General features: G+C 41.0%; 2 protein-coding genes across 3 annotated transcripts; one reads left to right on the top strand and one right to left on the bottom strand.

Moving 5' to 3' along the window:
* Positions 1–1,249: 1,249 nt before the first annotated feature.
* On the bottom strand, positions 1,250–8,175 carry polr2c (RNA polymerase II subunit C). Its single transcript, XM_034086860.2, has 9 exons — positions 8,071–8,175; positions 7,685–7,734; positions 5,584–5,652; positions 5,412–5,464; positions 2,938–3,066; positions 2,802–2,853; positions 2,496–2,664; positions 2,329–2,403; positions 1,250–1,691 (listed from the first exon to the last, which is right to left on the bottom strand). Exons 1-9 carry the CDS (start codon positions 8,154–8,156, stop codon positions 1,547–1,549), a joined length of 828 nt encoding a protein of 275 aa, XP_033942751.1. The 5' UTR covers positions 8,157–8,175; the 3' UTR covers positions 1,250–1,546.
* Positions 8,176–8,637: 462 nt separating this feature from the next.
* Positions 8,638–26,887, top strand: prmt7 (protein arginine methyltransferase 7). Of its 2 annotated transcripts, none has more exons than XM_034086857.2 (17): positions 8,638–8,735; positions 16,286–16,322; positions 16,446–16,595; positions 16,985–17,093; positions 17,256–17,368; positions 19,618–19,847; positions 19,952–20,132; positions 20,225–20,352; positions 21,766–21,904; positions 21,981–22,064; positions 22,172–22,219; positions 22,360–22,449; positions 23,267–23,428; positions 23,738–23,812; positions 24,253–24,413; positions 25,423–25,519; positions 26,021–26,887. In XM_034086857.2, exons 1-17 carry the CDS (start codon positions 8,641–8,643, stop codon positions 26,177–26,179), a joined length of 2,058 nt encoding a protein of 685 aa, XP_033942748.1. In that variant the 5' UTR covers positions 8,638–8,640; the 3' UTR covers positions 26,180–26,887. The 2 variants fall into 2 exon arrangements, with proteins under 2 accessions (XP_033942748.1, XP_033942749.1); XM_034086858.2 differs by having other exon boundaries at positions 8,696–8,784.
* The last annotated feature ends 774 nt before the right edge of the window (positions 26,888–27,661 follow it).

The raw sequence follows: 27,661 nt of genomic DNA on the forward strand, positions 1-27,661 counted from the left end.
AGCGAAATGATGACACAGCGCCACCCGGCGTCCATGGAAAGGTAAGCGAAGACTGAAATGAAATACAAATGAATAAACTGAAAAAAATGTGTTCATTCATATATTTTGTAATGTATATTATGCATCTATATAATTGCGAGTGTTTTCACTCTTTTATTTTTTTAAATTGTTGTCTTACTTATAAAGTCGGTTACATGACAAAAAAATATTCAAATAAAGTTATATTCATGCAATTGCAATTGCCACAGGAATAATGAGTAATAATGAATTATTTTTTTTAAATATATGACTCATGTTATATATGCTGTTAAATGTACCAACATTTTCCTAAAACATTAATAAGATATAAGATAAATCCGTATTAAGTCTAGTAAGAAAATGCAGTATTACTACAGCCATTCAAATGATAGCGTTGTTTTCCCTCAAAAGTGGGCGGAACCGTCATTTTTGCCCGGAAGTGACGCATGTGTTACTCTCATCTATAGTACAGCTAAAAGTTCACACAAAGCATAATGGGACTACACAAATATGCAGGTTAACATTTATTTCTAAAATGTGTCCTTCTTTGAGATTTCTGAATTAAGGTGCTTCTTTATTTATTTACCTTCCGTCTGTGGTGTTGTGGGGTTTGGTACATGCAGTGTTACGGCATACATGTGTGCTTAGGTGCTCTTCGAGTGCACTCAACCTAAATGACATAATGATGTAACTTTAAATAAAGCCAGCAATTTATCAAATCGCATTGGGTCTATGTGAAGGGCTAATGTACTCTTTCCCAACATAACAAAACATCTACAGCTAATAATGGTGCCTATGTTAACACACTTCATGGCATTTCTTTAAGCTTACTTCACAACTCAACATAAATTAGTTCTATAGCTTATCCCTCCTTCACTATTACTCTTGCCATAGTTGCCTTTTGACAAAAATTAACCATGAACCCAAAAGTCACTATACAGATTTGATAGGATGGTAATAAGCATAAAGACATCATTTGTATGGCTGGCTATTTTTCTCTTGTTTAGATCCTCAATCGACCAAACTATACAGCACAATAAGATTTGAAAATACAATTAACGTCCAAAAAATAAATGTAATTTTTTCTTTTGCAAACGGTTTAACATTAAACATATCTCTTTTCTCTTGTTAAGAAGCTTATAGGATTGTTTTTCGATTATCCAGGTGTTTGAACATTTGCATTTGTGAAAAACTAAAAAACTTACAATAAAGCAACAATTAGTACACCATATTCCTAAAACACATTTATTTCAAAAGTAACATTTATCAAAATCATAATCGGACAGTGTAACACTGCCAACAACAAAATCACATTTGTATCATTGTGACACAAACTCCCTGACAGACACGGACCATGCATCGGATGCTTTGACAGAAGAAGCTCCAATCTCTGCTTTCAGGAATACATGTCCTCGTATTCCTTGATAACATACAGATCCAAGAACATGTGACCTGAACAGCGCTGAATCCGTCCTCCGTTTAATATATAGCTGTGTGAATGCAGGTCTTCTCTGTGAGGGAGGGGCCCTCAGTTGATGGTGAGCACGTCGCTCTGGATCTCGTGGCTCAGCTGAGTCTGCAGGTCGCTCAGCTTCTTCTTCAGGACAGCCAGCGCCGACATGACGATGGTCTCCGGCCGCAGAGAGCCGCACGACTCCACGTTGTAGAAGAACCTGAGGGGGAATATCCCGAGAGCACTTTAGACGCACGCATTATCTTCTTTTTATTTTAACAGATCATACACTAATTCAAAGCAGATAAATATTTGTGTAACAAAAGATATTTTGACGAAAACATATTATTTGGTATCACAGTGCAGGGGAGTCCTAAAAACCTGAAACTGAGTTAGCATTTTACCACTTCGGTTCCCTTGTGTCCAAGTCAGTGTTTATTGAATGTGTTTTGAGTTAGAAGCCTGAAATAAGGTCTGTAGTTAACAAAAGCTAAAGAGATATTCATGCTTTGTTTTCCAACATAAAAATAACATTATAATAATAATAATAATAATAATAATAATAATAATAATAATAATAATAAATGAATAATATTCATCCAACGGAAAAATCATGTATTTTTTTTTTGATGAAGGAGCATTTGGGATGCTAACTTTCAAATCGGGCTACAAAAATAAGTCATCACTGCACCACTCCATTATAACAGCATTTATTGAAATAGAGCAATGAATTTCAAAGTGCCATCTTGTTTTTTTTATTCATAGAGCTGCATGCATTTCCCATTGGCCAACATATCTACAAATCACACGTACATGTTCCCTCATTAACTCAAGACTGTGAAAAATGTTTTCCTCACCTCTCTGGCTTCCCATTGGGGTCATAGGGAGCCTGCACCTCGTCCTCCTCAATCTCTGAGTATTCACTCTTTGGCCTGAGAATCAGAGTGATACATGCGTCAATTCATCATCCAGTCATTGTTTAAGTTGATACATTTAACTTGAACTTTACTAAATCATCTCATACCACTCCTCAGGCCGGGGGAACACTGTGTGCCTCAGTGAGTTGTCGGGGTCGTACTCGAAGGACACCCCCGCTGTGGGGTTCCACTTGGCGTGCTCCTTACCGAAGCCTTTCTTTGCGTACGCCCTGAGCCGCACCTCCTGACCTTTACGGAGCTTCACCAGTATAATGTCTATATTGTGTCAGATAGAAGGGCAGAGAGTCAGGGAAATGTGGATAAAATGATGGTAAAATGACAATATAGAGATTATTATTTATTATTAGTTATTGTCTGACAATAACATGCCTATAGAAAAGATCCTCGTTTACCATCTTGTTCCACGTAGTCATTGGGATCATTGTCTCGACTCCTGGAAGTCACCTGGAAAGCCCAATAACATTACAGTCAGATTCTCTTCTGATTCCCTTTCCTCTAATGACTTCAAGAACCGTAGAAAGAACTCACCGGGATCACTCTGGGATTATTGGACAAAAGGTCTCGTGAGGTGACATGACGCGTCTGGTCTTCAGTGCATCGGACGTCCATCGTCAACTCCACAGAGCACTCGGGACAGAAATCATCACAGGTGCAGTCCTGCAGGAGGACCAGAGGAAATCATGTCTGTCGCCCAGGAAACAACGTAACAAACACTACCAGGACATGTGTTACTCTGCTACCCTACTTATCACGTGTTTGCCTTTTGTCTGCACTTTCTCTTTACTAAATACTAGGGCTGCTCGATTATGGCAAAAATGATAATCTCGATTATTTGGGTCAATAATTGATATCACGATTATTAAAAACGATTATCCATTTACTTTGAACACATCCATTTATTGAAACAATAAATAATTTGAACAGTATGTTTTTAACAGTTGATTACCCTGAACTTTAAGTATAATTCAACTGAAAAACCAATACAAAAAATCTAATGTTTTCATAATCGTTGCAAGCCAAAATCGTAATAGCGATTAAAATACGATTAATTGAGCAGCCCTACTAAATACTGAACTTGGATACGTTTTCAGGGCTCTTTTGAATAAAGATGTTTAACAAACTATAAAATGGAAGTGTTAAAATAGGAAACATTCAGAAGAGAAACTGTATGTGTGTGTACTAACACAGTGAGAATGTATTAGCTCAGTGGTTCCCAACCTTTTTCAGTCAGGCCCCCCTTGGGTGATTGGAAATATTTTCGAGCCCCCCCAACCCGGTTCCCACTGAGATTGGTAGAATTAATTGTATATAGTTGTACAAACATGACATTTTCTCTGCTAATAATAACAAGAGAAGATCCAAATAGAATTGTATATTTCATTATGGATTGAACAACAAAACAAAAGTACCAGATGATCCTGTGCCACTGTGAAATAATGAGGCCTAATTTAAACAATTACAAATACTGTTTATCAATCCGGTACTTTAACATTATTTGTATAGGTTATTTTTGTTATTTTTTAAGGGAAAACTAAACAACTTAGTGCATTGAATTACAGCAGCAGGAGCAAACGCTTGCCTCAGGGAGGGAGAAAAAGAGCCACAGCTGCTTTTGTGGCAGACTACAGCGCCACTTACAGGCCTGGCACATGTACTACAGCGTCTCCAGCGCTTTCCAGCGGCAATGGCCGGCCGTGGCCCAACCTCTCATTCCCCTGATAGGTGGAGAGTTGCCCATATAGGCGGAGCACCCCGTTTCTGACGTCAGAACAATTTCAAATCTGTATCAGTCTGTATCAGCTCCGGTGCTGCCCCGTTTTTAGAGATGTGGGTATGGAGGAAAAGAGAGGGTTGTGTTTTCTGACACTTGGTGAGTTCCCTGGACACACCGGGGACACATATTCATATATAAAAGACGTACAAAAGTGCATTTTGCATGATAGGTCCCCTTTAAGTACTTGTTCTGAGTATTTCTCCCACCTTACACATAATTGGGGCAACATAACTCCGAGTTAAGGAAGTCAAAAACGGTGCATTTCTCCGTATTAATATTATGCCTTTTGGCCAGCTGATGGACAGATTGCTCGTGTTTCCGCGTTAATGCGAAAATACTTATGGCAAACGAGCAGACCACATCGAGCACTGTAGAGTGTCACTTTTGAACGCTCTGTTCTCCACCGGCAGATTTCTGTGTGCACGGCGCTGCAGCGAGTCTGTGAGCGATAGAGATACCGACCACGTTAGATGTCAAGGCGATAGAGAGAGAGAGAGAGAGATCTCCCCACCGACCACGTTAGATGTCAAGGCGATAGAGAGAGAGATATAGAGAGAGATATAGAGAGAGAGAGAGATCTCCCCACCGACCACGTTAGATGTCAAGGCGATAGAGAGAGAGATATAGAGAGAGAGAGAGAGAGAGAGAGAGAGAGATCTCACCACCGACCACGTTAGATGTCAAGCGAGATGTATGCCTCATCATACTTTGTTGATTTGGGCATTATCGCTGAAAGGCTTCTCGTGAGCTCGTCCACTTTTCTTTTAACTGCCGGTTGTGTTAAAAATGTGTCAATTTTATAGATTTTACGAGCAAACAATGTTTGTTTACAACTTCTTCCCAAGCATCACGTTGCAATAGCGCTGCTAGGTTGGGAACCACTGTATTAGCTGAACATTAGAAGGAGCTGAGGATGATTGGTCCTCAGCCCTGAACACTTCCAGTTAAATATGAGTTGAGTTTAGGGCGTGGAACAATTGATTGTAATAATGGTGTTACATTTAAGGGTGACGGGATTGATACAGCAGTACACTGAAAAAACTGAAACTTTGACTTTAATTAAATGTATTATGTCAACAGATTTCACATAACTGTATCAGTTTAGTTGAAAGAAATTATATTAAGTTTAAATAAAAAAATATTAGATTCAACTTCACATTGTTTTCAACTGTGAAATGTGTTGAGATAATACACTTAATTAAAGTCAGCGTTTCAGTTGTATACTTACCCTGGAATACTGCATTTTCTCAACGATGTCATCGCTTGTGAGAGGAATCAGACCTGAGAGCAGAGGAAACATTCATGTTGAACAGCAGGCTTTTCATGCTCTGGTCGCACTGCAACAACACATCTTATTACAAGTAGCATTAGAGGAGAATACAGCACACTGTGACACATACCCACTCTGTGTGCGATGAACTCGTCATGCAGTACTGAGGAATTAGCATCAATCTGGATCCAGTCAATCGCTGCAAAAAAAGGGATACCAGTTTAAGTTAATTAGACATTTATCTGAGGCATGTCACATGTGGATATTACATTTTCCAATGATGCAGTCACACCAATACCTATTCCTTCTCATAAATGTCACGTGTTTACTATGGCACTTCAGATAATCTGCTTCAGGGCACAAGCCGAATACCGTATGGTTCATGTAGGTGATGATGGTGTAAAGTAACTAAGTACATTTACTCAAGTATTGTACTCAAGAACAATTTTGAGGTACTTGTACTCTACTTGAGTAATTACATGTTTTGCTACATTGTACTTCTACTCCACTACAGTTCAGAGGTAAATGGTGTACTTTTACTCCACTACATGTATTTAATCCCTTTAATTACTTCTCAGATCTGGATGAATGATGTGAAATATAATCAAGTGTTGAATCAGACTGTAGTTCCACCTGGAATAAATCCACCAGCTACCCTGCAGTCTACAAAGCCATTCAAACTCGCTGCACCTTCACCAGCTTTGAGAACACTTTCATGATCAATCATTATAAAACATATCATATATATTATTCTGAAATGGACCAATCTGCACAATGACTACTTTTACTGTTGATACTTTCACTATATTTTGATGATAATACTTTTGTACTTTTACTTGAGTAACATTTTGATTGCAGGACTTTTACTGTGAGTATTCCTACACTCTGGTACTTCTACTTTTACTGAAGTACATGATCCAAGTACTTCTCCCACCTCTGCTCCACCTTAGTCAATTATATTGTGCAGTTTGTCTTCATTAATGAATCTACTATTTTTAGTAGCAGTCATTTTGTGTATTATTTTTGATGGACATTTTCCATATTTCAAAGGGATATATATATATATATATATATATATATATTAATATATTCTATGCTTTTATTAAAGGTGGGGTAGGTAAGTTTGAGAAACCGGCTCGAGATACACTTTTTGTTATATTCCATGGAGTGCTCTTAACATCCCGATAGCAATGAATATCTTAAGTGCTTTGTCAAAAAATCCATTAAAAAATCTCTGGAAGCCGTGGCGCTGTAAAAAGCACGACCAATCATTTTAGCCGGCCCGGCTAAAATAACTGGATGGCCTACCTGCCTGTCAGCTTTCCATCTGTGCACAAACTGATCTCGTGCCCTCATTGGTCATGTGCTTGTTCGTGTGTTGGAGGAGGGGCTCTGTAAGGAAGTGGCAGATTTTTTCCGGCAGTGTATTTTCAAATTCTAGCGCACTCGAGCTGGTTTCTCCAAAATTACCTACCAGAGAATTGGCAAAACAGTCAATAAACTATTATTCTTAAAATTCAAAATACATGTCTGGGTCAATTATTTAAAAATATCATATGGTATAGATCTGGGTTTGCTATTTTCTCTATTTAGTAGCAGGGTATCATTATTCACCCTTAACAGGACAAACCCTAATTTTCAAATGATCAAAGGATTTATCGCCATATGTACAAAAGCTACAGCGTAGGTGTTTGCAATGAAAATCTGAAATCCCAGGCTCCTCCAGCATTGTGAAATACAGTATACTTAAGACATTTATATAAATAAAATAATAAATAGTGCAAGAAGAATAAAATACAAATCAAAAGTGTTGCAAGTTGTACAACACTGCATGTAAAATGCAGACATCAGTAAACCATATACATTTATAATAGAAAAAAGGTAAGACAAAAAAATATTTTAAATTAAATGCTGTACTGTGCAATAAAAGATGCTATTATTGCAATAACATATAAACACATGTCTGTGTTTATATTAAGGTAGTTGCCTAGAAAAAAAGGAATCAAGCCCCCAGTCCAAAGTGAGTTCACATCTAACATTAACTTAAGCATAATAAAGTACTGAGTGCAGAGGGGCTACAGGTACTAATAACACCTGTGCTTTCCTGAATGGGGCTGTTGGCTATTTACATCCGGGTATCCCCAAATCACAGTGAGTTAATGATGAGTGTCATGTAAACTTGCATGGCGTCAGTCACACGATGAAAACAACAATTCCAGAGCACACTTTACCTATCGTAGCGACCTCGGACATGAAGACACGGCGGATAGAGTTCGCGACCCTGAAAAGTAGAACAACGGAGGTTATAATAGGTAACATAAATGACACTTAACTCCTCATTAATGCTGCTATTTTCTCCACCCTAATGTATCCAAATTCAAAGACAACTTGCTTTTCCCTTTAATGGGACATTGTGTTATTTAACGGAACATACCTGTTTGATAGTTATTATAAAACACTTTGACTTCTAACATCTAAACTCACTTTATTTTGTAACATTTTAACTTAGAGAAGTTATTTAACATGTAAGGTAATGTCTCCTAAAATCAGTTTGGATGAGAGGAATAATGGCTGCCACACACGCTCTCCTTGAATGGACAAAGAAGTGAATACTCACGCCAAATCTGTGTTTTCAATGACAAATTTGACATTTTCGTCTGTCAGTTCTGTGATTTTCACCGTCGGCTGGTTAGCATACGGCATTATTGAAGTTAAAAGCCTTAAACATACGTTATTAAGTCGTACACTACAAAATACCGCTGCTTCTACGGCCGGAAATATTTACTAACTGCTGATTGGCCAGGAGATGTAAATACGATCACTGATTCGTCAGGACGAAGAATTGAGACGGGTCTTATTTAATATCCGGGTCAAACGGGCCGTTTCTCATGCGGCTTTCACACCAGCGCTTTTCCCTTTCTAGCTCCGAGCTAGAGCTTTTCTGGTTCAGCTCCGGTTTCCCTTTTCTGCTCCCGCTCTGTTCACACGGCCCGACTGGTGCTGCCGCTGTTGCGTCGTGAAAGACACCGGAATGAGTGTGACGTCGCTGAGAAAGATGGCCGCCTCCATGGAGACAACGCTGTTTCTGTAAATCAGTTTACTTTTTAGATTTGTGTAGAGTAGTGTAATAAAACATCTTTAATTCAGGCGTACATTTCACCTGAGTATTATAGCATTTGAGGCAGAGATGAAGACCTTCTGTGGCAGAGCCAACCCCACAACCGGAGCCCTAGACTGGGTGGAGGAGAGCGAGGAGTACGACTACCACCAGGAGATAGCCAGGTAGCTACGAGTTAGCATAACCCAGAGAGAGATGCTGCACAGCTCAGAGGTAATACAAGTATGTAATATAGTACTTGGATTCTTTAGGAGCTCTGCAATGCAAACACTTCAAATCATGAGAGCAGTTAAATGTGTTTTATGGTGTGCTGAGGAGAAAACAGTATTGATTCTGTACATTCAGGGCCGGTGTTGTGCCGTAGGTTGAAGCCCTGTTCGCGGGGACGCGCAAAGGTGACGTCATCGACTGTATTGAGCGTTTGCCTAGTTTTCTAAGCTTTTGAAAAGATAAGATGTCATTTGTCAGTAGATTATAGTCCTATTTCTTAAAACCTTCTCTGTTGTTTAAGTGTCTGATACTTGATAACCACGAATAGTAAGCAATGATATAACAGTAATGATATAACATAATGATAATGTCAGACACTGTGTTATTTTCAAACAAGCCTAAAAGATCATTCGTTCAAACTGGCTTCACTCGCTTTAATTGCTCATTTGAGTGTAATTTTCCTCTGTGGTTTCCTACTCAACACATTTTTGTATTGTAATGCCACTCATATTTTATTTTAAGGTGACATTGAATGTTTTGAAAGGTGCCCTAAATAAAGAGTATTATTGATCTTTTATCTGTGCCTATATCACACTATTAATGTTCCTTATTTTAGACTAGGTTAATCCTGGTGTCAATAGGGAAGATCTGCACTGTTCTCTATACAACATGTTCAGCAGAGCAGGTATTTCTCCTGCCAGATATGGCACTCCCCCTACAACCTTGTCCAGGACAGTCACACCGTCACCAAAATCACACTGGTGTTTGCTGTTCCCCTCTAGTTTGTGCTCACAAAAGCATTTTACTCTAGACTCAGCAGGTGAAAAACTAAAGAGGGGCTTCCATATCCGGCAGAGATATCCTGGTGTTTGCTGTTCCCCCCTGCTGGGCCCAGAGTAAAATGCTTTTGTGAGCACAAACTAGAGGGGAACAGCCAACACCAGTGTGATTTTGGTGACGTTGTGACTATCCTGGACAAAGTCGTAGGTAGGGTTGGGTATCGTTTGAATTTCCACGATTCCGATTCCGATTCTACTTTTCGATTCCGGTTCTTAACGGTTCTCGATTCCGATTCTTTGAGGGGCATGGTAAAAAAATTATACATGCTTCTTCCACCAAAAAAATTACATTTATTCGCAAAACTTTTACACAGGTTAGTTTAAAGTAATATTCACATTAATCAGTCTGTTTATATTCACTGCTATGTAACTTTAACCTGAGAACCACTGAAGCTACAACAGTGCAACAGTCCAACTTTTAAAAACAGTTCTTGTTGAGAAAAACAAGCATATCTGCCTTCTCAGGCATACCGGGAAGAAATGTTTGAACATTTTGAAGTAAAATGCTTCAATCTGGTGCACACGCAGAATTACTAGAGACTAGATCTAGGGGGTACAACTCTAAACACCCATATGAAAAAGATCGGTTTACATTTTAATAATTAAATAACAAATAGCCTACATGTAACGCATTTTATTTTTGTTGTTCATTCATATCTTATTTTACTATTTTATTTATGCATATTTTTTTATCTCTCTTTTAAACGATATGTCTGGTTTACTGTCCTATAGTATACATTGGAATGATTTCAAACCTGTTTTATCCCAATAATTATAAAAGAGTGCCTTGGAAATATGTGTTTACATAAATTGTGATCAAAACGTTTGAGACCCACTGAGATAACTTAGACTAAAGTGAACTATCTAAACACTCAGAGTCCTTTACCTCACTGAGCTGAAGTTATCAGCCTCTCAGTCTGACTGGAGAGGACTCTCCCTCCACATCATTGTAGAAACATCTTCTTCTTCCGTTAGAGCAGCTAGCACCAGATGCTAATAACAACAGCGCCGGTTCCAGTGCACCCTCCCTTTCTCCCTCGCTCACACGCACTTTGGCTGTGAGCTGCGGTTGCCAGATAAGCCAACATTCCCCATTTTCATCACTTGCAGCGCCCATCGTACAGGGCAAATGAAAAGTGTAACCGGGATGAAAAGGGTGTTACATTTACTTAATTATGAATGTTGTTACATCAAGGCCGAAAATTAGGATGAGCACCAACGGTCAAAACATTTATTTTTTCTCCCAGAGCTGTCAGCGCAGCGCCTCCACATATCTGGCGCCCTAGGCGAACAATTATAATGCCAGTGCGACGGGCCGGCCCTGGTCTCAGGTTACACTGTAGGAAATGTAGATACAACACTACATTTCCCGCCCCGCTGCAGTCATGCAGTAGGCTACGGAGAGCGGCGAGAAACATTTCCTCAGGAATCGAAAAGCGGAACCGAAATTCACATTTCTAAATGATGCCGTTGGAATCGAAATGTTGAAACCGGTTCCGAACCGGAACCGGTTCTCGGTACCCAACCCTAGTCGTAGGGGGGCTGCTATACATGTTATGTTGAGAACAGTGCAGATCTTCCCTATTGACACCAGGATAAACTAGTCTAAAATAAGGAACATTAATAGTGTGATATAGGCACAGATATAAGATCAATAATACACTTTATTTTAGGGCACCTTTCAAAACATTCAATGTCACTTTAAAATAAAAAATAAAAATATGAGTGGCATTAAAATACAAAAATGTGTTCAGTAGGAAACCGCAGAGGAAAATTACATTCAAAGGAGCAATTAAAGCGAGTGAACCCAGTTTGAACAAATTATCTTTTAGGCTTGATTGAAAATAACATATATGTTATATCATTACTGTTATATCATTGCTTACTAGGGGTGTAACGGTTCACAAACATTTCGGTTCGGTACGTACCTCGGTTTTTTTGGTCACGTTCGGTACGTTTTTGGTACAGCAGAATTTTTTTTCACAAAACTAAACATATATATATATATATATTCTTTTATTATTATTAAACTGTGAATAATGTATTCACTCAAATAAATACAAAAAATATAATAAAATAAACATTAAGGTGCAGCATTTCGATGAACTGAAATAATCTGTATTTGAACTTTACTGTGCTAGCACCTAAGCAGCCAGTTTGGACTTGCTTGTCATTGTATTTTCATGTTTTTTTTAAGAAAAATTAACTTGTCCACTAGGGGTGCAACAACTAATCGACTTAATCGATTAAAATCGATTACCAAATTAGTTGCCAACTAATTCAGTCGTCGATTCGTTGTTGACGTCATCACGTGTGTTTTACGCCCCGTTAAGCTCTAACTTTATTGGTCTTTGTATCGGTACTGGAGACATTTAAAAAATATATGTCATGTATTATTGCTACAAAGACATTATATCGCAGTCTTAGTGTCGCCAACTCGTTTCTAATATGGGGGCGGGGCAGTTTACACACGGGCAGCTGCAACATGCAGCAACACACACACGTGGGAGATGGCGGAGAGAACGCGCTCCGAGGTGGTTAAACTTTACCCGTCTCGATGTGGAGAATGCTCGTTGCCAAAAGTGGAATAAGAGTTTAGCATGTAAGGGCGGTAACACGAGCTATTTGTCTAAACATTTAGCAAAAGTGCTCCACATCCAGACGGAGGAATGCACCGGGTTCGACTGTCTTTCTAGTAGCTCTGTAGCCCCGTCCACGAGTAACGTTTCCACGTCAGGTGTTATATATGCTAGCAGCAACACACGGAGCTAACTACATTATACAAACATAATGATTAGAGGTAACAGAGTTATTTGCGGACTTTTGGTGACAGAGCCTTCAGTGTGGCATCCCCCACCCTCTGGAACTCTCTCCCCCCCGAAATCCGCAGCGCCCCAACCCTGGACATTTTCAAAAAAGCCCTAAAAACGCACCTTTTTACCAAGGCTTTCCCCCCCCACCCCCTTAACCTGTCTGCCTTTTTTCCCCTTTTTTTGCCAAACCGGAGACTTCAATGATGCTGGAGGATTTTCGAGCTCAACTTTATCTGCGTTCGCCATTGATTTTCGACAGTCACTCAAATTACTGACTACATTTGAACGCATCCCTCTGACCAGCTCTCATAGTATGCCTCTCATCCAATGAAATGACTTGCTTGCTCTATGACACGTTGAACCCAATGTGAGCAAATGACTCTGAATGCTGCGACATAGCACCTGAGATTACTTCCAAAAAGTTGTTCACATTCTCAATTTTATACGTTTAACGTTATATTCGTTCGGTACACTTCGGTACACACCTGTACCGAACCGAAGGGCCCATACCGAATAATTTCGGTACGTGTACCGTTACACCCCTATTGCTTACTATTCGTGGTTATCCAGTATCAGACACTTAAACAACAGAGAAGGTTTTAAGAAATAGGAGTGGACTATACTGACAAATGACATCTTATCCTTTCATTGTCTGTTCTGTAGGAAGGAGGAACATAACAGAGTGGGACTACACTCAAAAACAGAAGTTTGTTCCAATACGAAGATTGTGTCCTTAAAACGAGCCTCCTCACAATTGTATGCACATTATTTATTCAGCGGTTTAATCTGATGGGAAATATATCATTCAAAAGAAAGAAAAAAGCTTAGAAAACTAGGCGAACGCTCAATACACGAGATGACGTCACCTTTGCGAACAGAGCTTCAATCTCTGGCACAACACCGGCTCTAGGGTTGAGGTGACGTGCAACAACAACAACATTAACCTTTCTGTTGGTCGCTTGTTCGCAGACCCTTCACGCGATGGCAGAGCGAACAGGTACAGGCAGGGCCCTATAGTTTAAATCTACTACCCAGTACCCACTAATAAACATATAGACTAGGGATGCCAGCGATTATTCGATTATTCGAATATTCGCTACAGTCTCCATAATCGAATATTATTTTTAAAAATCGATTTTATTTATATATATTTTTTATTATTATTTATGTTTCTATTTTATTTTTTCTGGCTTATTTTCAACCAAAATATATATAAATATATATATGCTAATAATAGTAATAGTATTAATAATTGTAAATGGTCATTGGTCACACCACCAGTTTGTTTTACTGTAAACTTGGAGGAAGCCTGCTTGCAGAGCAGACTGCTGCTGCAGCACGCTACACACCGACCCCACCCCCCTCTCCCTCACACGTGCGACTAAAGATGAACAAAGCGGCAGGTAAAAAGAGTTCCTCGTGGAACTACTTCGAACTTACAAGTCCAAAGGAAGTTAAATGCAAGCTCTGCGAAAAGACGTTGGTCTATCACAGCTCAACCTCAACAATGCGTTCGCATTTGAGTGCGAAGCACGCCAAAGAGGTTACAGAGAAAGACGCAGCACAGCCGGCCATTACCAACTTCACTTCAAGGCCACGTCGTTGTGATGACATGCTTGTTTGTTGTTTGTACTGTTAAACATGTTACAGTAAAGACAACAACGGAATTCCTTTTTTTTTTTTTCTCTCTCTGTGTGTGTGTGTGTGTGTGTGTGTGTGTGTGTGTGTGTGTGTGTGTGTGTGTGTGTGTGTGTGTGTGTGTGTGTGTGTGTGTGTGTGTGTGTGTGTGTGTGTGTGTGTGTGTGTGTGTGTGTGTGTGTGTGTGCGTTGCGTTGCGTTGCGTTGCGTTGCGTGCATGTAGCAGAGCGTATGTGTAACTGCCCCGCCCCCTCGCACACAGACGGGGAAGAGAGATCTCTCGTCTGGATTGGAAAGATCAAAAATACTAAAAATAGACGCATTTTGCAGTCTTTTTGCATTAACATTATATTTCAGATTTAGTGTCGCCAACTCCGTTTCTAATACAGAAACGGAGTTGGCGACACTAAATCTGCAATATAATGTTTGTGTAGCAATAATACATATGACATATATCTTTTTTACATGTCTCCAGTACCGATAAAAAGACCGATAACGTCGGAGCTTAACGGTACCATGGTCTTTAATAATTCAGCCCCGGGGCCCATTTAATACCGGGGCTCGGTACCCATCCCTAATGATCAGTATGACGGATGAACAGATCGCCACTGGGCTTACAACTAAAGACACAGCCACGCAAAAACTGCGGCATGTGTACGGCTCCTTATTATACTGCAATTTGTGAAGTCCCGGCCCGGAGCGGCGTTCTGGTGCTCTCCGGCAGAACTACACCCTTGTCAGACGAGATATATACCACGTGATGACACGTTAGGCTCGTGTTTTGTTCAAGGACCCTGACCGTGGCCAGGAAAAACAGGCACTCGCTTGTTTAATTATTTTGCGGTCTAGATTTCTTAAATGTTTTTCTTTTTTGCGTGTGTTTATAAATTACCTCGAGGGCCGTACCAAATGATCTCGCGGTCCATATACGGCCCGGAGGCCGGAGTTTCCCCACCCCTGATCTAAACACTCAGATTCCTTTACCTCACCTGAGCTGAGGTTATCCCGAGCTTGAATGACACACAGAGACCAATCAAGGGCTTTGATTTATGATCTGTATGACAGTGGCCATGTCGGCAGGCCACATCATGTAGACAGCCAGTCACCCCTGTGTGCAGCGTTGCGTTCACAATACATACCAAAAAATAAATAAATCCTCAGACCAGCAGGCCACGCCATCGGGAAACCCCCTGGTCCTCCTGATGGCCAGTCCGGGACTGGGTACAGGAGGCGTAGAGCAAGGGATCATTGTCCACAAGTGAATCGATCGCAGATGGCGTCGTGGTCGCGGATGAAAAAAAAAGAAAACTAAATGGGTCGCGAAATATACTTGGGCGGTCGTTAATATACCTGGGCGGCCCGCCCAAGTGTATGTGTGGGAAACCCTGCACATAATATGAGCGATAGCCTAGTTAATGGCAAGAAACATGTTCAATAACAGGCTCCTCAACAATTCAACATACAATATACTTAACACAAGTTAAATTCGGAAGCAAAAGAGTGTTATACAATAGTGCAAGTGACATAATGGTGCAGGTAAAGTGTACGAATGGCAAGAAACAAGCATTCCTACTTTATTTTGAAATGCTGCGTCCTCATGAGGACGCAGCATTTCAAAATAAAGTAGGAATGCTTGTTGTGCCATTCGTACACTTTACCTGTCACTCAATACTCCTCGTATACATACATACCTGTCTATCTGTGTAGATCATGTGTGTTTTCATGTAATTACGTTGATATCTGCACTGTAGCATCATTAGCATCAACGATGACAAATGAGTACACAATTTGATCATTCTAATGATGAATGATAGTGGTGTTTTTATTTAGACATGAAAAAACATTGTGAGCAGAATTAATTGCATTCATTTACAGCTCTAAAATAACACTTCTTTTTTTTGCTGACATTTTTTGTTGGTCATGGCTGATGTACACATGGATAGTAACATATCAATGACAAGTTATTAAAGAGCAATATATCACAATATGTAGGATGTTTTTCCAAATCAAAACATCACAAACTGAACTTTCCCAAAGAACACAAGCACAAATCAGTTATCAGACGTTGACCCTTTTTAACAATGTTTCATCTCCATTAAAGTATTGCTTGAGAAGATTTTCTTCAAGTTACTGAAACAGTAGCACCAATAAATGCAACCCTGGTCCATCTGAATCTGTTTCCATCTGGATCAACTTGTGATGTTTTATTTTCAGGTCCTGTTACGCTGATATGCTTCATGACCATGACAGGGTGAGTGTGTTAACCTTCATTTCAATTTATTCACCACACTTGCTCTGTTGAATTGGTCTTCAGAGCACCTGCTCTTCTTCAGTGTGACACTGACAAGGCAGCTGATGTACTTTGTTCCTTCAGAATCTGAAGTACTACCAGGGCATCCGGGCGGCTGTAGGCAGAGTGAAGGCGCGGGGTGAGAAGGTCATCGTCCTGGACATCGGGACAGGAACAGGCCTGCTGTCCATGATGGCTCTCACTGCAGGAGCTGACTTCTGCTTTGCTGTGGAGGTAGAGATAGTACATGACCAGGGGCAATTTGTATCTCCCCATTCTCCCCATGTATCTACAATGATGAAAAGGGAATATGTGAAAGTATATGTTTTAAGTAACTTAAAACCAGGCTAAACGCTATCCCAACAGTGATGTCATGGGGTCTTGAGGTCATCTGTAAAACAGCAAAACCAAGATTCTTATCTTGTGTAAAGTTGGTTTTTAATGTATACCAAGAAACAGTTCACATTTTGTTACTGTTGCACGTATTCAGTAACTCAATCATGGTTTTAGAAGTTTTAGCAGACACAATTAATTCACTTGCAGTTTTACCTTATTATATAATTAGACACACTGCTACAGTTGTCATGTCTCTGTCTCATCTTCTGTTTCCTCTGTATCTGCAGGTTTTCAAACCGATGGCAGAGGCAGCACAGAGCATCGTGAAGAAGAACGGCTTCTCTGAAAAGATCAAGATCATTAACAAACACTCCACTGACGTCACTGTGGGGCCAGGTCAGACACATACACAGCTGCATGAATACTGATGTCCCTTTGACTGCTGGGAGTTACATGCATCTGTCATTTATACGATACAAAATCGGATTCTCTGGGAAGAGAGGTGAAGAGATGTTTGTTGCTTTGTCTGTGTTGATGACGTGTTGTCATTTATTACAGATGGAGATATGCAAATGAAGGCCAATGTTCTGATCACAGAACTGTTTGATACAGAGCTGATCGGTGAAGGAGCGCTGCCCAGCTACGCCCATGCTCACCAAAATCTGGTCCAGGTGTGTGTATGTGTTTAGTTTATTATCTCAGCCTGGCATGTTTGTATCTGTGTCCGTCTGTCTGTCTGTCCCCAGCTTATGCAGCATTTTACTGGACTGTATGCTTAAGGTCCCTCCGAGGTCGACTTGATTCAAATGTTATGAAAAATACATCTCACTCACTGTTTTATATTGTCAGTGATTGCTGACACTGTTTCCCACAGATCTGAAATATACTTGGGTGGGTGGTGGCGGGGGGGGGGGTGACTTTACACAGGACTTTTCTTCCTGTATAATCATTTTGCGCAAAGATGGCACTGTTTGTCAGAGCACTTCATCCTTCTGGGATTTCATGAAGAACAGCTCCAACGCCTGTGTGCATGGGAACGCCTCTGGTGCTGGTCCATTAACTGCCAGTGTTTCCCACAGATCTGAAATATACTTGGGGTTGAGGTGACGTGCAACAACATTAACCTTTCTGTTGGTCGCTTGTTAGCAGACCCTTCACGCGATGGCTGAGCGAACAGGTACAGGCAGGGCCCATAATGATAGCCCTATAGTTTAAATCTACTACCCACACATGAACATATGGAAATGGGTTACTATTTTAAAAAATAAATGTATTTATAAATGTATTTAGGGTGTCCAGGGGCATGCCCCCCCGGTAAGATTTTATTTTTTATTTTGGAGTTAAATGCATCAATCTGGTGCATTTTGAGGGGAAAATAAAGAGACTAGATCTATGGAAACACCTATATTAAACATAACTGTATACATTTCAATAATCATAAAATTATGTCCATAACCAATAACATCCTGTCTCCCTCCTCTCCTCCTCTTTGAGGCAGCAGCAAAGACTAGTTTTCTCTCAACAAGTTTTAAAAGTGTATCTTACCTTTTTTCACCTAGTTAACTTTTTATTTATTTATTCATGCATTTTTTACTAATCACATTACATTTCATTTAGCTGACGCTTTTATCCAAAGCGACTTATTACCGATTACAGGGACATTCTCCCTGGAGTAACTAAGGGCCAAGTGCCTTACTAAAGGGCACACTAGTGGTGGTGTTCCTGGCGGGATTTGAACTCACAGCCTTCCGATCTTCAGCCCACCTCACTACCCATTAGACCAATCACTACCCTCTCAAATGGAAATATGTGTTTACATAAATGGTGACCACACCGTTTGAGACCCACTGAGAACTTAGACTAAGTTAAACACTCAAGAGTCCTTTACCTCACCTGAGCTGAGGTTATCCCGAGCTTGAATGACACACGGAGACCAATCAAGGGCTTTGATTTATGATCTGTATGACAGTGGCCATGTCGGCAGGCCACATCATGTAGACAGCCAGTCACCCCTGTGTGAGGCAGGCCACTTAACAGGCCAGAAGGAGGCGAGATCAGAGCAAGGGAGCGAGGGATCATTGTCCACAAGTTAATCGATCGCAGATGGCGTCGTAGTCACGGACGAATACAAAAAAAAGTAAATGGGCCGCGAAATATACTTGGGCGGCCGTTAATATACCTGGGTGGCCCGCCCAAGTATAGTCTGTGTGGGAAACCCTGGACTCCTGTGAAGCAGTTGGTAGTGTCTGCAGGGGTTGCAAAATGCATTTTCCTTCTCCTGGCTTGGCTAAAAACAAACCTTACTTAGTCTGTTTGCAACCCATGTTTTTCCTTTGGCTTGGTTTAAAAACTGGCAATTTGGGCCTCCGTATAGCTCACCTGATAGCGATAGCAGCTGATATACTGGGGTTCTTTCCCTACTATGAGGACCCAGGGTTGAATCCGACCATGGGACCTTTTACATGTGTCATCCCCCCTGTTTACCACTTTCAACTCTGTCTTTCGAATAGGCACTGGTGGCTCTAAAAATAATCTAAAAACATTTACAAAATAGCTGACAATTCCATATATTATGATAAAAATTAAGCACAATACAAGATTAATACATCGTTTTTGTGGTATTTGTCGCCAACTTGACTTTGAGGGAGCCGGAAGGGAAAATAGAGTGAGTTCAACTCTTTGTTCTTTGTGAGGGGACAGGGAAACGATCCTGGCTGAATTACTGTTTTCAATAAATGAATACATTTGCATGATTTGACATGAATCTGTTGGTTGAAACTTCAGTCAGAACTTTATGAATTTGGTTAATACCAAAAAAAGTCTGTTAAATGTAGTCAAAAACAAGGTGCAGACCATGTGTGAAATGTGTGATCTGGCTGGTGGTCAGTTGTGTGTCATCATGTGCCCACCCCCCCTGCAGGAGGGTTGTGAGGCGGTCCCGCACCGGGCCACCGTCTACGCCCAGCTAGTGGAGTCCGAGCTGCTGTGGAGCTGGGCTCAGCTGCAGCCGGTGGAGGTGGAGGGGACCCGCCTGGTCCCGCTGCCTACTGGGGCCCCCTGTGCTGGAGCTCATGCAGTATGCGACATCCAGCTGAGCCAGGTGCCCCCCCACAGCTTTACCCCGCTCGGTCCTCTCTGCACCATGTTCAAGTATGAAAGTAAGAAACTTGTTCTGCAATTTAGTTCTCTTGAGATCAGTGTTTCACACCCTGCTCCTCTTCCCTCTGCACCCCCCCCCCCCGCCCCTCTCTCAGTGTGGACTTTAGTAAACCAGTCAGCAGTGCCTTCCAGTCCCACAGCTCTCAGTTTGTGGCTCAGGCTGGGGGGCGGGCCCAGGTGGTCCTGTCCTGGTGGGACCTGGACATGGATCCCAGTGGAAGCATTGTGTGCACCATGGCCCCCAGCTGGACATACAAACAACCAAAGACGGCTCCGGTGAGTTTAGGACATGTTATGTTCTGTTGCTCTGAGTCAAGCTTTCTCCCCCCCCCCCCTCCCCCCCTGCTGATCTCTGTGTGGTGTTTCAGTGGAGAGACCACTGGATGCAGAGTGTGTACTTCCTGCCTGTCGAGAGCAGCGTGTCAGACGGAGAGGAGCTGCGCCTGACCGTCTGCCATGACGACTACAGTCTGTGGTACAGCTTACAGTCTCCCAGGTAACAGCTCACAGACAACATATTGTTTGTTTGTTTAGAAATACTGTTTGACTGTCTCCTGCAGGTCTGAATAGTGCAACATAAACTGCAACACTTTTTATGCACACCCAGTGACAAGCTATCAAAATGCTGCTCGGTGTCAACTCACAAGAACAAGAGCGTTAGTTTTAGTGATATTACCCAGCAGATGGACTTTTGGTTGTTTCTATTTATTTCCATGGGTCAGTCATAACCATTGAGTAAAATGGGAAGTAGACTTTCTCTCTTTGACTGTTTAATTTAGTTCTAATTTCTACAGTTATCAAATAGCTTCCTCCCCTCCCCAGATTCAGATACATCTGCAAACGTTTTTTTCCATAAACCACAACTGCTTTTGATGTACTGTTGTGTTTTTGTGTTGTTGCTATTTAAAGTGATATTTCTGTGAACCCAAAAAATAATGAATCATGAAGACATATTGATCAATGAGTAGATATATGGTGGGGATAGACTGTGTGATATCAGCATCAGATAAGAAAGCAGGCGCTCGTCGTCACAACCACTCATTTCGAGGACAACCTGATTATCTTATTAAATAAATATTCAACTGGGCAAGATGGTTTCATATTCATAACGGACACATACAATGAAACGGGGTTAACTCAAAAATAAGATTGATCATCTGAGTAGCTGAAGTAAAAGACAAGAAATCCTTTTATAAACACTAATTCTCACACTCACTATTTTTCTTTTGGCTTCGGGACATTTTGAAGTTACTAATAAGCTCACAGAGACACACATGGTGTTTCTCAATCTCAAGTAAAGCTCCTCCAGAGCCACTATTTCAAGCATACTACGTCATCGAGTGCCGCCGAAGTACTGTTCCAATGTCCAGCATACTTGGAATTCCACCGAGCCCGGCGTACTTCGTTTGGAGAAATTTCGAGGCTGCACATGTGTAGACTCCGTGGTCTTAAAATCCCCACAATGCTTTGCGCACGGCGGAAAATGTAAGGGGGGGGCCTCTCATATGACGCACACCTGCACACTTGCCTGTTCCACTCTTTGTTTTCCGAATGCCAGGAAGTATTCTTGCCTCGCTTCTGAAGCAAGATGCTCGGAAGACGTGCTACCAAGCAAGCGTACTCGCGATTGAGAAACACCCACAGGATACATACTAATTTCAATCTAGCTTCTACCAAAGCCATTAACTTCATTCCACTTGATGGTTAAACCATCTGTTCTCTGCTTGTACATTCCCAGTCTTACACAGAATGTACAGTATACAGTATAATAAAAGTAAATATTTTACTATATAAAGTTGTCAGCAATTATTTAACCTAATCATTCACGTATATGATGTCATGTCAAGAAATTGTTTCCCACTATCTCCCATGGAAAGGAGTAACTAATGGTGTGTGTTGGTGTCCTCAGCCAGCAGAGCTCACAGAGCGAGGCGGCCCCGTCTCGGCCCTGCTGCACCTGTCAGGCTCACCTGGTTTGGAACAGAGCGCGTTTTGGTGAACTCAACGACAGACGGCGCACAGAGAGTTACGTCAGCGCTCTGCGCAGCGTAAGTGACGCCCCACATGACAGTGGACTGTGCATGAGTGAACGCATTGTCTGAGGAGCTGCTGTGTTCCCTGCAGGTTCTGAGGGAGGACAGCGTGTGTCTCGGCGTCAGCGATGGAAGTCTTCTGCCGGTGTTTGCTCACGTGCTGGGAGCCAAGAAGGTACTCCTCTTTGAACACGTGGGCACATACTACACCTTCACAATCCAAATGCCATACTCAGACTGTTAGTGAACTGTCTCTTTAATCCCTGCCTCTTTTTGTCTTAGGTCTACGGTTTGGAAAACTCCAGAATGTCTGAACAGGTCATTGAGCAGGTAAATAAGAAACTTCACTCCAGTGCTCTCTCTATGAGAACACACAGATGAGCCTTGATGTTTTTACACTTTGCCTCTGGAGCTTTGTGTTCAGGGTCCTCAGTTTCAGGAGTGTTGATGCTACATATGTGTCTCTGCAGGTGTTGGAGGCCAACTCGATGAAAGGAGCGGTGGAGTTGCTGGAGATCAGACCTGAGCAGCTGAGCAGCAAGGATCTAGGAGGGGAACAGGTACAGCAACTAGCCTTTAGTAATGTCCATTCCTTTCTTTATTCATTATTAAATAATGTTTTTATAATTCACAGTGTAAAACACAGCGTTATATTCAAGTCACAGGCTGTGATAATCAATCAAAAATGATGCTTAACCATCTGATAACTGTGATGCAATAATACTGGGACATACAGAGGCTTCTGCACGCATATCTTACGAGAAGGCATTTCAATATAGGCTCTATAAACCTAATAAATATACTTTACACTGTGCTTATTTTGACCAGTTAAAATCTAATATTGCTTGGCATTTCTCCTCCTCACACCTATTAGGGATTTATTACATTACATTCATTTGTGATAATTTAAACCATCTTACTTACAGTCAACTAAAATCTGTATAAGTTGTTATTGGTTCAAACTAAATCTGCAAATTGACAAATGAATATCACCTTTTTAAAGCAGACCTTTGATTCCTTTACTTCATTTAATTAAAGGCTTTGCCACAGCAATGTCATTACAAAAGACCCACGGAGGAGTTTTCACAGCTCTGCACTTTTTACTGACTTTTAGGACATATCTAATCTAGTCAAAACGTGTCTGCACTCCAAAAAATGATATGACTTCTAATATTTTTTTTTTAGTAAAGTCTAATGTTCGAATATATTATTGAGCAGCTCCGGAAAAATTGGTCTCTTAATTTTTCCAAGAGCTGTCTGTATAGATTAATAGATTTTATTAAGATATTTTTCAGGCAAGGGAGTGCCTTTATCTATCTCACCACATGCCGGGAGTGTGTCCCACAGAGCAGTGAGTGCGACGCGTCTCTCCTGCAGATCTCAGTGCTGATGGGGGAGCCGTACTTCAGCACCAGCCTCCTGCCCTGGCACTCGCTATTCTTTTGGTACTGTCGCACGGCGCTGGCCGGTCTGCTCCGTCCCGACGCCGCCATCCTGCCCCGCTCCGCCACTCTGCATATGGCTGCTGTAGAGTTCCAGGTGACACAGATCCAGATATTTTCAAACTGTTCTTGTCAACCAGTAACATTCGAAAACAAAGCATAAAAAAAGTAAATGTAGTTTTAGTATATAAAAGGCTTAGGGTTTTGTGTTGGTCAAATACATATCTTGCCGTCTTTTTTTTATCAGCAGTTAACATGTAGGGTCCCCTTTTTGTTTTCATTTGAATGACGTATGGAAAGAAATATCATTTTTTAAGCTCTTTAATACAATGCTAAATGGCTAAATTATATAATATGATATAATTATACAAAGGCTGAATTAGTTTTGTATTTCTATGTTTTTTAGGATTTGTGGAGGATACGAGCTCCGTGTGGAACATGTGAGGGCTTTGATGTCACACCCATGGATGAAATGGTGCAGGTAAAATGATAATTTCATTTCTGTTGGTGACTAACCATTCTTATTTCCCATAATGGGAAAGAAATGTCTAAATCAGAAGACAGAATCATGAGGGAAGATGGACACTACATTCATTTACTGTTTGTTCGTGAAGACACCTGCACAAGATGTCTGCGTGTTATAGGATAAGGTGTAGAGAATGAGCACTATAAATATAGGATTGGATATTGTAGTAAGATTTGAGTATGCATCCCAATAATTGTTCCTTTTTAATTGTAATACTTATTCCACCACTGCCCTACTACATACAGTTTGCGTTGATGATTTTTTCCATTACTGGTGAGGAAAATGTATATGTCCATGACCTTCAGCTGAAATGAAGGGGCCCTGTAATGAGTCTGAGGTTACTGCCCTGTGTTTTTTCGTTTTTTGTATATACTTAATCACATCTGTCCTTGTAGCGATCTCTAGATTTCCGTGAGTCTCTTGAGGCGGAGCCCCACCCTCTGTGGGAGTATCCATGCCGTGCTCTGACCCCGCCCACAGCCGTCATGACCTTTGACTTCACACAGTGTGTCCCTCAACAGCCAATCAGCAGTCAGGGATCACTGCCCTTCACAAGGTACTGAGTTTTCTTCTATCACTGGATCACAAGGACAATATCCCAAAGTGTTAGGGTATACAAATGATACCTGCCTATAAGTAGTTTGTGAGTTTACCGTGACCAAACATTTATTTAGGGTAAACTGATCCCTTCTATAGTCCCTTCGAAAGCTCACTGAATTTGGGATAAGGACAAATAGCAGTATTATTTCTCCTGTCTAAATCCTGATCAGACTCGATACGATTCTCCTTAATACAAAATGAAGCCTTATTCAATAAGCTTGTGGCCAAAAGTATGTCCATATTACTTGACATTTCACTTGACTTCTTCTTTTGGTATTATGGGGTGTAAAGAAAGTAGTAGCTTCCCTTTCCTGTGGAACTGCTTTGAAGCCAAACTTAAAATTTGGAGGTGTTTCCCTACTTAGAGAAGAAGCCTCTTTATTAATCACAGTAATTAACATTCAGTTGTTCACTGGTTGCTTATGTGACTACCGTACTTTTCGGACTATAAAGCGCACCTGCATATAAGCCGCAGCAGCTAAATTGTCCGTCTTTCTTGCTCTCGTTCTGTCTCTCGGTTCCACTTTTACTTTGGCGCGATCCCTGTCTCACTCTTTTCCGGCCTCCAGCTGGAGCCCGCCGCTTAAAGGTGGCGGGCGTGGACCTGTCATAGAGCCCATAGTGTTAAAGGTGGTTAATTTTACCTGTAAAATCCATAGACTTAGGAGGTTCCCTAGTGGCCGTTAGCTGTACAAAAAAAATGGGGGGGAAAAGTCGCGGCTTATAGTCCGAAAAGTACGGTAACTGTTTTAGGAATCTCAACAACTCTCCTCCATTGGGAAAAGATTGATAGAGACTAAAAAGCAGTGGCTAGTCTCTCTAGAGATAAGACTAGAAGGAGAAGCTAGAAGCTAGCAGCTGGAGCTAGCTACCTTCCATTTTCTGAGGTCCAACACAAAGGTCCGGTGTACTGCTCTCAACACTTTGTCATTGCAGATTTTAAGGCTGTTCAATGTCTGTTTCAGGATTGGTCATTGCCATGGTGTTGCGCTGTGGATGGAATACCACCTAACTGATGACATCACTGTCAGTGCCGGTCTGATTGGACCAGTCAGTGAGCAGGTATCACATCATATTGGTCATCTTTACCTTGAGTTTGTTTTTCTTGCTGTATTTTCTTGTCTTTTGCACTCATTTTCATCTCTAATAGGGAAATTGAAGCTACAGCTAACTATCCTTTAAAAAAAAAAAAAATGTAACCAAAAAATGTAAAAGTAGCAAGCACCTTTAACCATAGTTGTTGAGGAAATAGAGCTACTGCCTGCTGTTCTATTCACATATATAGACTTTTGTAGAGGGTAAATGATGGATAGATAATATAGATGGTAGATTTATAATATTTCACAACTTAACATTTTTGTTATCGCTTTTCAACATCTTTTATTTTGGTTCGAGGTTTAATTTAAGAAAAGTTCAGGAAATAGAATCAACAAAAAACCTGACTAGCTGCCTATATTTCCTCAACGTCTCTGGCTTTGACCGTAAATGCACTCCAGTGTTTAATGTCAAATGAAAAAGCAATCTTCAGTTCTTTTCTGACACGTTTCCTGTGCCTTCTTGCAGGGTGATTGTGAGTGGAGTCGCCACAGGAAACAGGGAGTGTATTTCTTCAGGTCACCGGGGGAGAGCTCAGGTGATGGCAGAGCCTCGGTGTCTTACAGCTTCACCTTCGAACCCAGTTTAGGAGATATTAAGATGGACTTCAGCATCGAGGTTCAGTGATATGGAGACTGGGGAACAATATCTGAGGTTCAGCCATTATGGTGTGTAGTGCAACCCTGAATATTTACAGTCATTCATTTGAAGTGCATTTCATTTGCAGCTATTGCGGCCTTCTGTATTTATATTTGAATTGTATGTTTTTTTTGTTTAATGCCCTTGTTTTATGTTGAAACTTGTTGTGTGCCGTGTTGGTCAGGACTCCCTGGAAGAAGAGATCTTGTATCTCAATGGGACATTCCTGGATAAATAAAGGAAAAATAAAAAATTGAAGAATTTAGAAAAACTGTTAGTACATTGAAATCCATTACATCAAAGGTGAGTCTCACTGAGTCTAACTTTTAGGTTTACTACAGCAAAAGAGCCAAGGAGACATCCTGCAGCTTTTGTGATCTCACCTGTCTCACAATACCACTGTTACTGTAATGTTTCATAAAGTTTTATATTGTTTGTTCAGTGTTGGAGTGCTATAATTTCCAAGAAGAAAGTTTACCTGTTCTGAAAAACAGACTGCAGAGCATTTAGCTCTAGAACACACTGCAGGGAAGGGAAAACCCCAAAAGCATCGGCATGTGTTCACCAATAAACACGAGTTGTGGTGCTAATGAGAGTTGAACTTTAAGTGATTATTGGCAGGGAAATAAATGGGGATGTCCATACAAAGTTTATTGTATTTAAATGAAACAAATAAAGGCAACATGTGATGGCAAACTGTTTCCCCTTACATACATAAATAATCTTAAAGGGGACCTATCATGCAAAATGCACTTTTGTACATCTTTTATACATGAATGTGTCCCCGGTGTGTCAGGGAACTCGCCAAGTGTCAGAAAAAACAACCCTCTCTTTTCCTCTATACCCAAATCTCTAAAAACGGGGCTGCAACGGGTCTGATACAGAGTTGAAAATTCTCTGAATTCAGGAACGAGGAGCTCCGCCTATGTGGCCAACTCTCCACCTATCAGGGGAATGTGAGGTTGGTAACATGACGCTCGTGCCTCGCCCCCCTCCTTTGGCCCTCCGTGGTCAGCTGCAGCTCATTTGCCACAGAATCAGCCCTTGTGAAGACAGGACTGGAATAGAGCAAATAGCGTGAAATGAGGCATGGCTAAAATGCATGATCCGTTTGGTATTTTGAAAAAAAAACTTCAGTTTTATATAGGTATGGCCCTACAATATATTATTCAAATATAGCATGATGAGGTCCACTTTAAAAATTCAACAGTTATTTTTGTATTATTCATTATAAACTGGTGAACATAATGCATCTTTCATCTTATACTCTAAATATGTCTGGTCAAGATTTTTTTTGTGCAATTTTCCAAAATCATATTGGTTTCTCATACAGGTTTCCGGGTCGGCGATACAGAGACACAGAGACACAGCAAAACTCATCCTGAGCACACACAAACACTCACAGCCGAAGTAAAAACAATAAGTGTGGCTTGATATTGCGTAAGAAAAAGGTTTATAATGCTGTGAGCA

This window comes from Pseudochaenichthys georgianus, chromosome 7 (genome assembly GCF_902827115.2).
Source record: "Pseudochaenichthys georgianus chromosome 7, fPseGeo1.2, whole genome shotgun sequence".
NCBI classification, from domain to species: domain Eukaryota; kingdom Metazoa; phylum Chordata; class Actinopteri; order Perciformes; family Channichthyidae; genus Pseudochaenichthys; species Pseudochaenichthys georgianus.

Coding starts and splice junctions, on each gene's coding strand:
- polr2c (XM_034086860.2), bottom strand. CDS start 8,156: ATGCCGTATGCTAACCAGCCGACGGTGAAAATCACAGAACTGACAGAC. Junction 5,465..5,583: donor GTTCATCGCACACAGAGTGG/GTATGTGTCACA, acceptor CTCTGCTCTCAG/GTCTGATTCCTCTCACAAGC. Junction 2,404..2,495: donor TTCCCCCGGCCTGAGGAGTG/GTATGAGATGAT, acceptor TCTGATTCTCAG/GCCAAAGAGTGAATACTCAG.
- prmt7 (XM_034086857.2), top strand. CDS start 8,641: ATGAAGACCTTCTGTGGCAGAGCCAACCCCACAACCGGAGCCCTAGAC. Junction 8,736..16,285: donor TACCACCAGGAGATAGCCAG/GTAGCTACGAGT, acceptor TTTTATTTTCAG/GTCCTGTTACGCTGATATGC. Junction 19,848..19,951: donor CCTCTCTGCACCATGTTCAA/GTATGAAAGTAA, acceptor CCCCTCTCTCAG/TGTGGACTTTAGTAAACCAG.